The sequence below is a fragment of the Ylistrum balloti genome, unplaced genomic scaffold (genome assembly GCF_031769215.1).
Source record: "Ylistrum balloti isolate Yb309-2 unplaced genomic scaffold, AGI_CSIRO_Ybal_v1 Utg369810, whole genome shotgun sequence".
Lineage (NCBI taxonomy): Eukaryota > Metazoa > Mollusca > Bivalvia > Pectinida > Pectinidae > Ylistrum > Ylistrum balloti.
In genome coordinates this window covers 472016-486365 of record NW_026781983.1, presented here as the reverse complement: position 1 = coordinate 486365, position 14350 = coordinate 472016, and the positions used below count along the sequence as shown (strand labels likewise).

Sequence of the window (14350 nt, the reverse complement as noted above, 5' to 3'; positions counted from 1 at the left end):
TATTATTTTTTGGCTTACCTGATCTGAAGAGTATAGTGAGCTTACAACATACCGCACTGTCTGTTGTCTGTCAACTTTTTCCTGAAAATCGCTACTTGTCAAAAAGGACTTTAATGGTTTTGGCCAAATTGGTCTGCAGCATTCATAAGTGAAGTGGAATCAATTTTGTATCAGCCTTGGGTCTCCAGTGGGTGGGAGGGGTGGGGGAGGTGCTAGGGCCAGAAGTGTGGAGCCCAATAATGGTCAAAAATATGGAACAAAAACGAATTAACACTCCTTATAGGTCAGCCATTACCATAGAGACTTTAAAGCATGTCTTCCCTTTTTGTTAAATATCACTGTGTTGTGGGTAGGTACATTTTAATTCTTCATCACAATTTTGAAATCCATATTTATTGAAGAAGCTTAGAGCCTCAGACTTAAACACATCAGATTTTATTACAAGAAGAAACAGATTTTCAAAATTTTTGCTTAAGCTTTAATATTTGTATTATGTTATTACAAGGTCCTGGTATAATTTTCAATATGTATTATTTTATCAAACCTAAATCATTGTAAACACTTGACATCTTTGCTTTGGCAATGATTTTAAGAGACACAAATTTTCAATGCATTCTTGCTGTTTAATACAAATTATTATTTATATAATTTTCAGCAGAGTTTGTTATAGTATATTTTTTCTTTTTTGATTTTAAAAGTTTGATGGCTGGAAGGCCATATCATTTATTTGTTTCTCAATTATGTAATGTATCTTAATTTTATTTTGAAAATGCACTGTTGAAACAAAAAGAGCAAATGAGTAAATTCTTTAAATGCTACTACTCCTGTAGTAACGACTGAATTTTGCCCAGTTAGGTCTGTATATTCTTAGGTGGAGGGGAATCAATTTTGTATAAATGGTGGGTCTCCCTCGAGGACACCCAATGGGGATATGAGGCAAATTCTTTAAAATCATACTTCTGCTGTAGGAGTGATATGATTTTGCCCAAATATGATCTGAATATTTTTTGGAGAAGAAGAATCTGTTATAAATCATGGGGCTCACCCCTTTTGGTCGGGCCACAACAGAGCAAATTCTTTAAAATCCTATTCCTCATGTAGGAATGATTGGATTATGACCAAATTTTGCCTGAAACATTCTTCGATGAAGATGAATGAATTTTACCAGGTGATCAATACAGGTCATGTGGGCCTCTTGTTAAAATGAAAATTGTGTTAACAAAGTGGTATTTTTCAGAATACATGAACGTGGTTTATATGTACTGTATCTTTATGTTTGCACAAATAATATCACAGATGTGTAAACATGAAAGAAGTCAGTTACTACTTGCAGACATTTGTGTAAGCATATCTAATGACAAATAAAATATGTGGATTATTGTGGTTGTTTTTTTTGTTTTTAACATTATGCTTACTCGTATTGCTGATACCAGAATAGATAGGGTACCATGCATATCACCATGTAATTTTAACAAAAGGTCCAAGGGGTGGATTTCGCTCACCTGGTTTGTCTGGTGATGATTGCCTGATACAATCAGAATGAGAAGGATTTTAGATATTTTCCTCACGGGAATCAGACCTGTTACAAAATCCCTCAATCCAATAATGATAGAAAAACAAAAACAAAAAAAACAAAGGTAAAAATGAGCCTTTCGTCAGAAGACAGACTTTCCTGTTTTTTCCCCCTTTTTCACCTACTTGACCCCACCATTCTGGTCAAGGATTATCTGACTCTTCATTTACACGCAACACCGAGTTTCTTTTAACCACCAGGTAAGTTTTATCAAAATCCTGTCATTTCCAAAGAAGGAGTGATTTGAACAAGTGCTATGTATCCTCTTTATTAGCCCCGGTTCTCAAGTTATCTGCTCGTTAGTAAAAAGTATAATTTTCTGTTTCTGTTATTCTGTACATTTTGGCCAATAAACCTTGTGTCCCTGTGTGGTCAGATATTGCCTTCGTCTAGATGTACTCAGGTTAGTTGTGGAACAGTGATTACGGACGTTAACATTAAAATCAGTATTATTATTCAAGTAATTGTTATTTCTTCCACTTCCTTCCGCCGTTTAGGTTTCCGACAAATTTCTCTAAACATCATGAATAGAATTCAAAGGAACTTTAAATTATTCTTCGTGTATGCGAGGCGGTGTGCAAGAGCTTTTACGTTTTGACCGGTCAACTGCGGCACCTGAATGGTCAAAAGTTCAAAAGCCAATTTTATAGGTATCGTTCAATGTCCTTGAACATCGATGCATTGCTGTGATTTCACAACTGATATACAATGGTGACATCCATTTTCTAATTGGACAAGATAATCGCCATGTACGTGTCCAATTTGCAGCACTATGTACAGTCTGACCTTAGGAATATAATGATAGGGTCAATTCTCGGATTTAGCAAACTGGCTGTCAAGGAGAGCTTTTCATTGGTCGATTTTTTTCTAGGTGTTGTGTGACACGAAAAATACAAATACAAAAAGTATGTTTCTTTTCTCGCAGAATAAGATGGTTCCACCTACTAAGATAATTAATGTGATGAAATTAAAATGTTGTTCAATATCTATCACATTTCTCATCAATCCTAATTTAACAGCAAGTGTGTCTTGGGGACATATGTAACAGTTCCCGGTACAGTTAGTACTTGTATCTCAACTTGTAATGAGACATAATGTATTAGTGTTGGTTCCGTGGACTCCACTAATATTATCTTGCTCGGTCCATAATTGGTAAATGGCCAGAGACTGGACATGAAACAAATAACTTCCCCCGACGCCGCGTGATGAATTCAGGTCAATATGACATTTACCAAGTCAACAGTGCAAACTATTTAATACATTTCTGTACGACCTTTGAAATGCTTGAGAAATCCAGGTGAAACTCGTTGAAAGATACCTGCATAATTCCTAGCTCAGTGCACTGAAATTAGGATATGGAACCATCAACTACAATGTCATTTAATCTGTCCATAGGGTTTAAACTGTAATTCGTAAACTGTAAGACGTAAAGAAGTACCTTCCATCACCATGGCTTAGTTTAATGTCGTTTAATGTTTTGTCAGAACTCAACTTATAATCCATGAAATATATGGATATAACATGAAAGTCACCTAATAATATGTCAGTGTGGTTGATCAGTAGTCATGTCAGATTTTAAATAAAACAACATTGGCTTATATCGTCACTTTCTGAAGTAAAGATGATCAGTACCCATGACAAAACACGAATAATAGACATGGTTAAGATATGTTAATAAATAAAGCAATACAGATTACTCATTGCAAAAACGATTTATAAAAGGATTGATTTGAAACGAAATACAGAATAAATCATTTTTTGATCAAGGAGTTCCACGAAGATTGATCACATTTCCGACGTACTTGCAACGTCCTGATCCATCGATGTCTATAACGACCCCATTGAAACAGTCAACTTTCATAATATCACATCCGTCTCCGACGTTCATCACTCCAGCATGCATTCCGTATCTGTGAAATATTAATTATGTTCGCATAATTTTATCATCGTCTGATGTCAAACGTTGTTCACTTCTTCATCTACACAATGTAAATTGAAATTACTTTGAATGATTGAAAACGCTGTTATACTGACTGTTGGTGAAGCTTTCAGAGATACACAGACAACGAAAGACTTCTTACAAAGTTGTAACACAGTTATTTGTAACAGGTGGTGGGTGAAAGTCTGAAACAGTGGCTTTTCCGAAACTGCTTGTCAAGCTGGTGCGAGAGCTGTTTAGTTCTCACCGAAGCTTGGACTTTTGACTGTGGGTAGCTAGCTATAGGGTTAGGTTAGAACCCGAGCTAGGAACACGGGCAAGGGTTGACTTAGTTGGTAGGACAACCTAGTGCTTAGTCAGGACCGACTAAGTGGTATTGCTCGGCGACTAGTTCAGTAGTTGGAACTAGGGTTAGGTGAAGTCACTGGGTGTCGAGCTTGCACTCACGCTCACATGCTAGTCAGAACAGTCTGTGTCGGGACAGCAGTCCATGTGAACACTAGTTCGTTCGTTAGTTTTATTGTTAATTCAGGTAGAGTTTGCTGTTCCACGCTATATGTATATATCGGCATTTGTTAGCTAGTGTCTCTGCAAGGAATCAGAGACTTACCCACCGTGTGCAAAGCTAGGCTGCACGTTACAAATGCATGTATTCTCTTTCAACACAGACTAGTCCTTCTCTTAACTTCATGAGAAACAAGGAAATGGAGTGTCGAACCACAGATCTCGCACCAGAGGACTTGAAGGTCAACGATCTCGCACGAACTTATTGTCTTTCAATACTACATTTTTCAACATTTTTTCAGGTTAACAGTGTCCTACAAAGAACTCGTTTTACACTTCTGATAAATATTTTATACTTAATACTCTAATGTTTAATGCAATATTTTGGAATACTTTTTTTTTCATTTCTGATCAATACTTTTCGCTTCTTCTATTTGAACATGATATGACTAACTCTCACCCGCAGCATTCGTACTGTCCGAATTGTGAACATTCACATTCCTCACAATTGCCTGTGTCCCATGTTTCCCCTTCATCGTAGGTCTTGCCTGTAGGCTCAAAGACGCAAAACTGACCAGCTTGAGAGTCTGGAACAAAGCAATACATGTCAAAATACTCGAAATCGTATCCTTCAAATTGATATGAATTTGTCACACATTAACTGTCACAAGATGACACCCTTCTATATATAATCGTAACATGAAACGTATTTATTGCCACTTTTATTTCTCCTAATGACAATAAACAACTCGAACATGCCATCATCATTATAATAATCCCAACTAAGAAAATAAATATGATCCACAGTGAGGTTTCACTGTACAGAATGATAAGACCAGGTGTAAACATCTTTTGTTTCATCTACAACACCCACCATGTCAATATGGTCAATTCAAGTTAATAATGTTATGATCTCAAATGATGTAAACAACAGTGGAACCATAAGGCAAATTAATGAGCGTCAAACACTTCATGCTTCAAATCGTACAGAGACATAGATCACCAAAACAGATCACGATATACGATCGACCGATATTCATTGTTTCTCGGGTTTGAAGCGATTAGATATTCCAATGAAATAGAAAATAAGAGATTGTATCAAAAGAGGAAACCAATTAAACAAAGCAATTCTAATTGATATACACTCAAATTTACCACCAGGTAGTTGCTGAGCTTGCCCGCCATAGAAACAGTAGGCTGCAATCTGACTGGCTGACAACAGGATGACGGTAACAAACAGGATAATACCTTTCATGGTCGACAATGATTGATCAATGCTGGAATCTGAATTAGAATAAAAGATTTAAATCAATAATAAATATTCTGTATTATGGAAATTAATCTCTATTTGAAAAGGCAATAACCATTATTTAACAGAAAATTAAGTTTTAGATGAAATCCAGTCGGATGTAGTTTTATGTTGTTTACAGTGAGCTAGGTCTGGGTTAATATCATTTCCAGAGATAGTGTTTCCAGGCTGTCATCTTCAGTTATTGTATAACATTTGAAATTTAAAACAAAAACATCGAAGTTTCAGATAACAAGCTTATTTAGAGACTGTATCTTTGCTTGAATGAATCCATCATATATCCTATCGTGGATTACCTATGTCAATGGCAGATATTTGTATTGTGTTACTTTACTGCTTTTCGAATGTTCATATTTTACGTTATTGATCTTACGTTAACCATAGCGTATCCATAACGTTTTCAACTAAAATTGCATTATATTAATGTATGAAAAGAACAAAACAATACCAAAATTTCAGCATAATCATAATCCCAAATAAAAATCGCCTTGTGCAAAATATGAATGAAGAAAGATTTACACGAGGACTCCTGAACACGTACTAGGGGAATAAGAACAACACACGCCATGCAAACCTTTGTCAGTTAAAGTAAGTAATGTCACCTTTTCAAATGAGAATAATGTATACAACAGCAGATCCAACAGGCAAATTAACGAGTATCAAACAGTTTTGATGTTGTTGTATTTTTTTCAAATTACCAGATGCTTATAAAAATAGTGTTTAAGTGCAGATGAAAATAATAAATTCGTTTAAACGAATTTGGATTACAATGTATGTGGACAAGATTGAATAGCAAATTTATAATCGGACAGATTTGAGTCAAGTAAGGATGTTACACACCTGTCTTATCCATCTAAGTCTCATCAGTGATGCTAAGGGTGTAGGCTTTGAAAGAACAGTTTCAAACAATAACGTGGATGCACACAACGTTATATTAATACAGGTGCATATGATTGATTGTTCTATTTATGAATGCAATAATTAAGAGCATGGTACAGTGCTGGATAAAACGTTTATGAATATCATTTATACTATATGAGAGCAAAACTGTAATTGCTATGAGAGCAAAACTGATAGACTACTTACCAGTGATGTGGGCGTTCTGAAGGCCTAGAGGTGTATAGCAGTGACGTGCTCTGCTCCTATCCCCTTTTATATATCACCAGGATACATGGAATTACATTAATTGATTTAAGTTGATAACAAGTGGGAACCTTTCATATAATGAAAATAATTTTATAAATCAACTCTTAACGACATTTGAGGGTTGGTGAGCATATCATATATTATTTATGAATAATCGTTTATATCCTGGTAGGGTTCCATTAGGGGTAATCCACGCATTTGAGACAGTATATTTATCACAGAAACAAAATGGATTTCACAAGAAATGACATGTTTTCATTGCAATGCAATAGAAAATCTTTTCTTGATAACAAAGACATATTTTCAGAGAAACAGTACATGGACAATTGGCAATGGTATTTTCATTCGTTTAAATAGGCATAGAGGGATGAATTTGTCTACACAAGTGTATTCGAAATAAACACATAATTTGGTACATGATAATTTCGTTTCAGTTATCTTATATACAATGTTATTTAAAGGACATAAACAGATATCATAGGAATAGGAATGCTACTTTGTCTTGGTGTTGATTTGGAGTTATTTGTTCTGTTTGAAGTAAGAGGGAATATTACAAGAATGTTTGATTACAATTGAACACGTAAAACATGACTTCTGTCACCATCACATGTATGCTTTCCATGTAGAAAAAATAGGGAAATGAAGTTTTATACGAAAGAGAGACACGGATATAAGCAAGGATCTATATATGCAGCTGTCTTATTAACATTTCCGACTGGAATTTCCTTCTTGCTGTGCTACTATGATTTTTACTAATGTTTGCCAATGATATCTTAAAGAATTAAATGATTACGCAAGAGGACCAGGCTGATTAATCATATATGCACATAAACATAGAGAGTATTAAAAAATGAAAAAGCGGGAAAAAGCCAAAACTGCGTCAAAAGAATAAGCTAGTACTACTTTGGACATGGTGAAACTGATATCGCTTGATATAAATCATATCAAATATTTAAAAAGAATAATCCAACACTCAAATTTATTAAGCCTAAGGCAAAACAACAACATATTAACACGATGACTTTTGAAAAAGATAATAAGTATAGGTGTATCGGAAGAGATAGCGTCTCATGCTTAAACAACGACACCCGCCATGTAAATCTATGTCAATTCAAGTAATGTCACGTTTGCAATTTAGAACAATGTATATAACAACAAAGACACAAGCCAAATAAACGAGCATCTTACATGTCCAGCTTCATATCCCACAATGAAATCTAATGTTTCTCAACGAGATCATAATGACGACCGTGAAACTTAATTTTCATCAACCGGCATCTTCTGAAACTTTGTGTTGTGAGTTTATCGACGACTTCTTACTCAAATATCGTGAATATGTGAACAGGCCCTTGAATATCTAATCAACTGTGATATGTAAGCATCATAAGTTGGTGATGCAGGGTTGCTGCTATAAAAAAGGGAAATTGGAACCATCATGCTTATCATACAGCTGTCTATTTGAGTTTCGTTGTAGGAAAAGATCGAGATAAGCGAATGGTGTAGAATAATCTGTCGCTATTGGTGCACTCTAAATGGAAGTACATGCTTCAGTTCTTTAGCTGATAAATGTTTTAAAAATTTTAAACTATATGATTTTTTTTTTCATTTTGCAATATTTGATTTACCACCATATTGTCAAACTGAACCCAGTTCATCAATTTGGTAATATACGCTGTGGTTTCAATACTTTTTCATATGAAAAACTGGGTCGTAGCACAGGCCCTATTAACCTTTGGAATTTTTAAAAATCTTATTCCCTGGGTACTCACTCAAAGTGCTACAAATACGATCCATTTTTATTTAATTTGGCGCGTGGACAAAACTCCATTGTTCTTGAAAGAGATCCTTTGCTATGTATTCGACTGCCCAACACTTAAATTGCATTTGGGTTTGCCATCATAAGGTAGAGCAAGTATCATTACAAATGACATAAGACTAATATGCTGAAATGTCAGCCGGTGCAAATTAAGCCCACATGTATACGTGACATCATTGGAATGTTGATATTACAACAAGGTATCATATTTGACACTAATGAACCGCTGTAAGCAAATATCTCCTTCTATGCGCTAGACAGTATTAAAATATGGAGAGGGAATGCATTTGCTTTTCAATTAATCTAATTTTGTAAATTTTTGATACTGCAGATATTCAAAAAACAACTTTCTGAAGAAATAAAGTACTCGCACAACAGGGTTCTAAATGAGCACCAAAATAGCTTAACAGCTAAACATTTTAAATAAGACAATTCAACAAGCAAAGCTGAAATCACAGCTTTATAGAGCCGTTTATTTTCATAATTGAATAATAGGGTAAATAAAATAACGACAATATAACACATATACAAACAGATACAAAATTTTGTCATTTCATAGAGCCGCTTGATATGTCGTTTGATGGCGCAAGCGTAGTGGTGACAGTGTTAGTCTTCAAAATATGCAGTATTCTGTTAGTCCAGAACCTCATCCGGTCTTCTAGTAAATCGGACTCTGCGGTGATATTGGAATCGATTTTTATATAGTGTCATCCGATTTCGTCAAATTTAGGCCAGTATGGAACCGGACGTCCTTCATATGAACTCCTGAACAATTTGGACCATCGAATAAGACAATAATTATTTTTAAACGTTTTTTTTTAAAAGCATGATACTGTTAACTTCTTTTCTTTCGTAGGTTTCAGTTAAGCTTTGAGCAAAGAGCTTCGGAACCCAGCTTGGAATTCCTTCCGACAAGTTGCCAGCCGGTAAAAATAAGTCTGGAAATAGTGGAATAACCATCAGTAACACGGATCCTTCGGCTGAATTGCAACCGGAAATGACGTCAAGCGATTTGTAGAATGCAAACTCGTGCGATGATTCATTACAACGTAAAAACAGCGGATGTATGGAAATCAGTTCTCCGTCTATGACATGTGCTAAAGGTATATAGAAAATGTTATTAAGTGATGAAAACGAATATGTAATGTGTGACCCAGTTTGTATCATTGTTTTTATTTAAAGAGCCAGACCCACTCTGTTGTAGATATTTTTTATATTTTATTGACTGGAAATGTTGTTGTATACTAATAATAATGTATGAATAAAGACTTGTATCAAGTTTTGAACTTGAAACTGAAAGGGTACCGGAGATATCGGTGCCGGAATTAGTCTCATTTATCAACACCAGGATATGAATATTGATGAGGAAAAGTCACGTGATACGTTCAGACGTGGTCAGAACCAAAACAAAAATGGAGGAAGAAGTGAGTAGTACGTCCATGTGACATCGCTTGTAAAATGATTTTACCGATAAATGAAATCAATACTCTATATATCCTGTATGGAAATTATCTAACGTATGTATTTATCACATCTTTTAATGCTTAGATATCACAAAAACGTGCAGATTACGAGAAAAACTACGATTAATTGCAAACAAATTTTCTTCCCCGCTTCCCGCCATGTTGGAAGACGGCAGATTTAATTACAGTTCTTTGCGCATGCGTCAGAGGGCAGGGCTTCCCGTATACTTATGAAATAGCACCGAGTCGTTTCGAATTCTTTTTAAAAACTATTTATTGTGTTAGAGTGGAAGCGATTTACTTTAAAATTGCGGATTTACAGGGTTAGTCAGAAATTTTGATACCCGAGAAAAATAGAAAATCATAATTTTTTTTATATAAAATAATAACGGTCGAGGAGTGGGTCTGGCTCTTTAATTTGGTGCATGGGCAAAATTCCATTGTTCCTGAAACAGATCCTTTCCTGTTATTTAAAAACAAGACATTACAATATATCTTAAAGTGAAACTAAAGGATTTTGCAACGTTTTGTGGCCTGTTTTGATAAGATACGTACGAAAACAAAACATAGGAAACAATTAGTTACCATATGCCAACAGTCTGTTGGAAGATGTTACCTTCAAATTCGATGAAAGTTGTTGTCAACTAGACATTCAATCATTCTTGTCATTTTCATTTCGTCCTTCGTATAATTCTCCTTTGATTTGGAAGTATTTTCATGAAATACATTTCAGTATAGTTCACAAACATATATTTGTACTGTCTATCACTTTTATTGGAAAAGAAAACTCTTACAGAGAACCAAGGCGTTCTTTCAATTGATAATGGGGAAAGGTGATGTATTGAGCGGAAAAAATCAAATGTTCTTAGAGAAGAAATACTTTGGAGTTGTTAAAGTTTGGCCAAAAGCTTTTGGGAGTTATTTTATATCCAAAATTAATCATACCATTTCTTGAATAAACAGTATCACTATAAAACTTTAATCCAGATTGGGTAGTGCTTAGAATACTGGTTAGTAGCTTTGAAGACGGTTTGATTAAACAGCTTGACGAGCCAATAATATAACGTTGTTCTATGGATTCTTGTGACGTATATGTATCCAATATAAACGAGGGGAGTCCATATCCATATCATTAATGGGTAATCTAGAAAATTGCATAAAGTGTATGCAATGTTTCCTTGTTTTCAAGCAAGCCTTATCCTTTTTGTACCGTGGAAATTTTCGCCGGTGGTGGGTTATTTAGCGATTTCAATGAGTAAACTATACGCGTGGGGGTTATTTTCACGATCAATTTTCCTTTCACTTCGTCTATACAATTTAAGTCTATCAGAAAATATTGCGCGCAGGGAACATTTTTCGCGTTCTAATGGCCACCGCGCAATTAGCGTTAATTTTCCCTTTGCTTTACAATGATTTTTGGAGACAAGAAAAAATTTATTGGACACCCTACGTGCCGGCAAAATAGAAATGTTCTATAAATCATGAAGTGTGAATTCAACATTTGGATCGAGGAATTTTCTTCCATTTGCTTAGTTTTCAACGGAATCCATAAGTATATTGAAATTCATATTCCGGTCAAATGACGAGATTTTACGATATTTCCGGCCCATCAGGAAAATTCGCATGGCTTTAAATTTGTATAAGAATAATGTTTAAATCACCTGTTACTATGTGCCCATTGGGACCAAGCTGACGGGGGATAAATCTTGTTTGCATCTAAAAGGTTGGATTGAGTAACTCTAGGAAATGCAGGGATATATCTGCTGGGAAATAATGGTTAAATGTTTGTTAAAACTTCTAGGGCAAAGTATTACTGATAAACTGATATACAATGAAAATTAGATTTTTCCGTGACAGGCGCCATTACGGTCGCATGGGAAACATACTGAAAATCGAAAGTCGTCTAGCGTGAATAGAGGCTCATAGTCATCCACTCCCTTATTTGCTTGACCCGGGCCTATCAGAACATTTCTCGATTTATTTAGGATTTTCTTAAATTTCATTTGGCCTTTTTACCCTTAAAGGTATGCTGTCAACTGTGTGTATGGAAAAGTATTTCAAAGTTTAAAAAAAAAAACATAAAGGAATTAATATATACCGCTATTAATATAAATTGAGAAAAGTATTTCAGTATATATATTGTATAAACGTTTATTGCTATTAGTAAGATTCTATAGCTTTGTCTATTTCTCGTTGATTAAATAACTTGTACTCAGACACATATAGAAATAACCGAGTTCTCTTATTTCATAGATACCAACACCAGCTGTTGTAATTATGCACATATATTTGGTGTTTGCTTCAAATCAATTACACTTCATTTCAAATTCATAAATCAACTCGGATATATAATTGCTTTTCTGTATACTCATACATATTTACCCTTAGGGTATTGGATGATTCAACAAAAATCAATATGTTTGTAAAAGCAATCATTGAAATGTAATAGATATATATTTACTAAGGACCTGCTTGCAAGTCCGTTTTTACATAATTGGCTTTTTATTTTGCTAGTATATTTTCCATGATACGTACATATAATATTAGGAAGAGACCTGGTGTAGTTCTGTATTTGAAATTGTTGAGAACAATCGTAAGGATTTAAGAGAATCAAAATGAATTGAAATCCTATTTATAGAACTTCTGAAACTATCAGGGATGTGGAAAATCAGAGGAGTACATTGTATCCAATAATAATGAATCTTACTGTTGAATATTTTCTGCGGACTGGTAAAAACAATAGAATAGAGTTCTTACTGCACAACTATTGGAAGATTTGAGTGTGAGGTTACGTTGATTACATGGTCACCTTCTTCAAAGAAATGACCAGTGAAAGCATGGTAGCAGTGACGAGATGGCAAGAAATCGACCAGCTGTTTCGGCGGTACTATAGTCCTGTATACACTAAGGTCAAAATAGTGTGACGAAATGTTAAACATTATAGAGAAAAAAGATTGCAAGATGGTAACAATGTGCTGTTGTCAATTCTAATAATAGCTCGTGTACCTGTGTGATTCATAAAGGAAGTTTTTTTCATAATGCGCGCTGACGTCACCCAAGCAATTAGAAATGGATACTGGCTGATGACAGTGACCTCCTGGGGAAAAGTCCATCTAAAGAAAACGTCAGTGGCTGTTTTTCAAAACATAACTTACCTCCAACTATAACATTGAGGCAATCGTTAGAAAAGTAACAGTCTATATCATTGTAATCCGAAGTCCGATATATATTAGAACACAAGAGCGAGACGCAAAGGATGATAATGACTACAAGATCTGGATCTACCGGCACTCACGAGACATTGCACGATGTCAGATCCACCCGGGGCATTAGAGCGATGAAAGACAATGTTTGGATCCAGCATAATAGCTCCGACGCCATTAATCCCATAAAGGATTATCATTATTATTATTGTCCTACTATGGGGGTATGTGCCCACGCAGCCAGTATCATGTACTATTTAGGATACTATATGCATTTGGAGACCAGTAAGCCGTTGAATCCAAAATTTAAAAGGTTTAAGACAAACCTCAAGTAATGTAGATTTCGCTACCAAACGTCATCTTCAAGGCATTAGGTTTGGTCGACCATGACAATTTGAACTACAGTACGATGTAGACTAACACTGACATTGCCTATCATATTTTAGGAAGAAGATGCCTTATTGGATTTCAAATTAGGTGGTTTAATGTGTTAATCAACTTATATCTATCATTCAGCATTCTTGTTAGAATATTGATCAGCAGTTGTAAGAACATTTGATTTGTGTTCCTCCTCCTCCTGTTCCCACTGTATTCAAAACTGTAATTTCTTGCTTATATGATATCTTACACGTCATTATCAGCATATTCGTGTTTAGTTTTCTTTTCAAAAAAACCCCAAGAAATGATATTGTAGCATTTAAAAAAAAACATTTTTTTCGGTTCTGGCACAAAAGGGCGCTATATACTTGCGTATGTTTGGTCTTCAATGCCTTTTTGAAAACGTACGAGTACAAAGGCTACCCATAGTATATACAAGCTGTTGTATTTGTTTGTTGGGCCATTTTGAAACCCACCTTTGCTAAATCATAGGAACTTCCCTATCTGGATTTTGACTTTCCTTTAAATCACTTTGGATTGTCATCAGTTGCCTCCAAGCTTCAAATTTGGGCTCTTCACATCACTGACAATCCTTGAAGGATGAAACAGCTGTATTACACAGTGTAATCTATTGCTTGGCTTTCCTGTATCAGATTAAATTATCGATAGGTGTTTTTTACATGTGTGTCTTTACAATCTTTCAAGTTAAATCTCAAGGGCACTGAATTCGACCTTCAGACTTAAAAATGTCAATGTATTGTATATAAACCTCAAAATTTATCTTCTTTAATGAAAAATTTCATGACTGCAGATAACAAAGACATGCAAAAGGTCAATTTTGAGGGTGTTTATGAATCCGCAGATGGCAGTGCATGTAATCAGCAGCCCAATTCACATTTTCTTGTCTCATACAGTGTTTAATGTTGATAACAACATTTTTTTTGCAGTTTCGACAGTAAAACGTCAAAAAATTTAAAAATAACTACCGGATATTTATATATCTAGTGGTGCATTTTTCT

The 14350-nt window shown here is 35.0% G+C and overlaps 1 protein-coding gene across 1 annotated transcript; it reads right to left on the bottom strand.

Moving 5' to 3' along the window:
* Positions 1 to 3266: 3266 nt before the first annotated feature.
* Positions 3267 to 6438, bottom strand: LOC132544828 (uncharacterized). Its single transcript, XM_060208476.1, has 4 exons — positions 6412 to 6438; positions 5172 to 5300; positions 4477 to 4603; positions 3267 to 3483 (listed from the first exon to the last, which is right to left on the bottom strand). The coding sequence occupies exons 2-4, from the start codon at positions 5269 to 5271 to the stop codon at positions 3336 to 3338; spliced, it is 375 nt and encodes a 124-aa protein (XP_060064459.1). The 5' UTR covers positions 5272 to 5300; positions 6412 to 6438; the 3' UTR covers positions 3267 to 3335.
* Positions 6439 to 14350: the final 7912 nt, after the last annotated feature.